Genomic DNA, 4,022 nt, shown 5'->3' with positions numbered 1-4,022 from the left:
AAGTGGCACTGTGACTTAGTGGTAGAGTGTTCACCTTGAGCTGAAGAGCTGAGGGACAGCACCGAGGCCCAGAGTTCAAGCCCCATTGTTGGGAGCCGACAGTAAAGCTCCAAGGTCATCTTGACCCTTGTGCTCACTTGAAGGCACTTACAAGGGACTGGCTTTCATGAAAAACACCAGGTGTCCGGGTTTGCCTTGCTGTGTCTGTAGAATTTGCTTTGCTTTCTATCAGTTGACCTTGTCTTGTTTCTTTCTGCACCCTTGTTTTTATTAAAGACTTTTCTTGCTTTTCTGCACTATGGTGACCTTAGGTTACCTCTTGATTTCTAATAGTATAAATAAGGAGAGTTAAAAATAAACGGGGCTGCAGTCTTGAGCTGCAGACCTCCCGACCCCATCCTTTGTCTTATGTCTTTATTTTTCCGTCCTTGCCCCCTAAATCAGGAGTCCCTTTCATTGCCGGCTGGTTCCGGCAAGTGGCACCCGAACAGGGACACTGAAAACCTGGGATCAAGGCAGAGGACCCCACTAAGGTAAGAGGACGCGTCCGGAAAAAGAGCGGGTGATAGTATAGTCGGGAGTAAGAAATTATGGGGCAAGGAAACAGCCGTACATTATATGTGCAGGCTCTTAAGTAAGGGCATGCTTCAAGCTTGAGGAGTGAAAGTTGGACAGAGTCAATTAGAGAGTTTCCTTCGCTTTATCGAGGAAGTATGCCCCTGGTTCCCGGAGGAAGGAACCATTAGTTTAGAAATTTGGCAAAAAAATAGGAAAAATGATTCAGGAGCATTATGATGCAAGTGGCCCTGAAAAAACCCCAGTGGATGCTTTTACACTTTGGAATTTAGTTCGAGCCTGTCTGGACCCCAGACATGAACAAATAAAATTTAATCAGTTGATTGGGAAAGTTGAACAGGGTACCGAGTCTCGCCCTGCTCCGGGAGCGCATACTGCTGCCCAAAAGAAATCAAATAAATTGATAAAAGTTGAATCCATTGAGTCAGAAAATGAGAAAAAGTCAGATGGCTCGGATGCTGAGGAAAAATCAGATGACTCAGATACTGAGGAAAAAATATATGATGAGCCTACTGAGGATAGAACAGTCCATTTTGAGGAAATGTTAAATTCAGTTATAAAAAAATTGTCACAGATTGAAGCAATGCAACGACCCCCTTTAAGGGTGAATGTTTGTGAGCCCTCTTTTAACAGCTCTGGGGGACTCAGATTTCTTTCCCCCATCCCCTCCGCCTGTTATTCCCCAGGCTGCAGTCTACCAGGTCTGCGCAGCCTAGTCGGCCCAGGCCTTTGAAGTTATCTAGTCCTCCTAATGATGAATTCCCTCTTGGGACCGGGGCTATTTGCCCTCCGAGGCGTAGTGCCTTGCAGCTCTCATTAGCACAGGCTGCTCAAAGAGGGGAGGATATTTCTGGTTTTCATTTATTTCCTGTAATGGAGGACCAAAACCAACAAAGAACTCGCCAACCTATTCAATTTAAACAAATAAGAGACTTGAAAAATGCTTGCGCTCAATATGGACCTACAGCTCCATTTACGCAGGTAATTTTGGAAACATTGTCTACTGATGCTTTATGCCCTAATGATTGGAAACAATTAGCTAGAGCTTGTCTTAGTGGAGGAGATTACTTGTTGTGGAAGTCTGAATTTGTGGAACAGTGTCAGGCCACAGCAGAGGTTAATAGGGCTAATAATATACCTACTACTTTTGCAGAGCTTGCTGGGGAAGGTGCTTATAATGACATCCATACCCAGTTAAATTACCCTGTGGGCGCATATGCTCAGATTAATGCCGCTGCTAAGCGTGCCTGGAAGAAACTTCCTAACTCTAATAAGACTGAGGATCTTTCTAAAATTAGACAAGGACCAGATGAACCTTATCAAGACTTTGTCTCTCGGTTACTAGAGGCAACAGGTCATCTCATCCAAGATGGGGATGCCAGTATGGTTCTTGTACAACAATTGGCATATGAAAATGCTAATGCAGCTTGCCAAGCAGCCATTAGACCATTTAGAAAAAAAAAGGAGGAATAACTGATTATATTCGGCTCTGTGCTGACATTGGCCCATCATATATGCAGGGCCTCACACTGGCTGCTGCACTTCAGGGACAAACCATAACTGAATTCCTCCGCACTCCCCGGGGAGACAAAAATGGAGGACGACGTCCCCGAGTTGCTGGACCTCCTGGCAGCTGTTTTTCTTGCGGCCAAATGGGCCATCTAATAACTCAATGTCCTAATCAGAAAAAGGGAGCTAAACTAAGGAAATGCCCCCGATGTAATAAGGGAAGACATTGGGCCAGAGATTGTAAATCTACTTTTGATAGTGCAGGCCGCCCGATTCTGGAAAACTGGCAGAGGGGCCAGCCCCTGGTCCCTCAACAAAAAAACCGGGGCAGCCCCATCCTTTTCACGGCTTCAAGCCTACCAGCTGGCAACCAACAGCAGCAACAACAAACGGTTTCCAGTCTCCTCAGAGCAACCCCAGGAAGTGCAGGATTGGACCTCTGTTCCTCCACCTACACAGTATTGACTCCTGAAATGGGAGTTCAAGCTCTGCCTACGGGCATAGTTGGCCCCCTTCCAAAAGGATCCGTTGGTCTGTTATTAGGCCGCAGTAGCTCGGCATTGAGAGGCCTACATATTACCCCAGGGGTGATAGATCAAGACTATACTGGAGAAATAAAAATTATGGCCTCAGCGCCTACTGGAGTTATATCTATTTCTGCTGGGCAAAGAATCGCTCAGCTGGTCCTAGTTCCTTTAATCTCTGTTGGAAATTCTGTTACTTCTGCCCCAAGAGGCACAAAAAATTTTGGAGCCTCAGATGTATTTTGGATTCAAAATATAAAACAAGGAAGGCCTGAACTTATAATTTATATTCAAGAAAAGCCTTTTCAAGGTGTGCTGGATACTGGAGCAGATGTATCTGTAATAGCTAAAAAATATTGGCCTTCTCACTGGCCCCTTACTGCCTCTCTCACATCCTTACAAGGAATTGGCCATGCTACAGATCCACAGCAAAGCAGTGCTATTCTCAATTGGAAAGATGATGAGGGCCATTCTGGAACTTTTCAGCCTTATGTGCTGGATCATTTGCCCATTAATTTGTGGGGGAGAGATATTATGGGAAAAAATGGGAGTTTATTTGTTTAGTCCAAATGATGTAGTCACCCTACAACTCTTAGATCAAGGACTGCTACCCTCAGGGGGACTGGGGATTGGTCAACAAGGCATTAGAGAGCCCATTCAGCCACAGCCCCGACCAAATAGACAAGGTTTAGGATATTTTTAGCGGGGGCTGCTGCTCATCCTGCCCCTCACACCGATCCTATTAAATGGTTATCAAAAACTCCCGTGTGGGTGGATCAGTGGCCCCTATCAAATGTAAAGATTATTGTTGCCCAGCAGCTGGTACAGGAACAGCTGGAATTGGGTCATATAGCTCCCTCTACTTCCCCATGGAATTCACCTATTTTTGTTATCAAAAAGAAATCTGGATGGGGCTGGGAAGGTGGCTCAGTGGTAGAGAGCTTGCCTTGCATGCCTGAGGCCCTGGGTTCGATTCCTCAGCACCACATAAGCAAAAAGAAAAAAGCCGGAAGTAGTACTGTGGCTCAAGTGGTAGAATGCTAGCCTTGAGCTGAAGAGCTGAGGGACAGCACCCAGGCCCAGAGTTCAGGCCCCATGACTGGAGCCAAAAAAAAAAAAAAAAGAAATCTGGAAAGTGGAGACTTCTTCAAGATCTCCTGCGAGTAAATGCTACTATGGAACCTATGGGGCCGTTACAACAAGGTTTGCCCTCCCCAATGGCCATTCTGCAAAATACATACAAAATAATAATTGATTTAAAAGATTGTTTTTATACCATACACCTTGCCCCTCAAGATTGCAAACATTTTGCATTTAGTGTCCCTTCCACTAATTTTAAAGAACCCATGAAAAGATACCATTGGCTAATATTGCCTCAAGGCATGGCAAATAGCCCCACCTTGTGTCAAAGTT

The 4,022-nt window shown here is 45.3% G+C and overlaps 1 protein-coding gene across 1 annotated transcript; it reads left to right on the top strand.

Moving 5' to 3' along the window:
• Positions 1–775: 775 nt before the first annotated feature.
• LOC105996575 (endogenous retrovirus group K member 9 Pol protein-like) lies at positions 776–3,335 on the top strand. The gene is given in 4 exon segments (XM_013030729.1): positions 776–1,161; positions 1,263–2,031; positions 2,034–3,146; positions 3,148–3,335. Coding segments are annotated over 4 exon segments (2,433 nt in total). The 3' UTR covers positions 3,313–3,335.
• Positions 3,336–4,022: the final 687 nt, after the last annotated feature.

This window comes from Dipodomys ordii, unplaced genomic scaffold (assembly GCF_000151885.1).
Source record: "Dipodomys ordii isolate 6190 unplaced genomic scaffold, Dord_2.0 Scaffold132, whole genome shotgun sequence".
NCBI lineage: Eukaryota > Metazoa > Chordata > Mammalia > Rodentia > Heteromyidae > Dipodomys > Dipodomys ordii.
The sequence above is the reverse complement of the archived record's forward strand: the minus strand, read 5'-3'. Positions and strand labels throughout refer to the sequence as shown.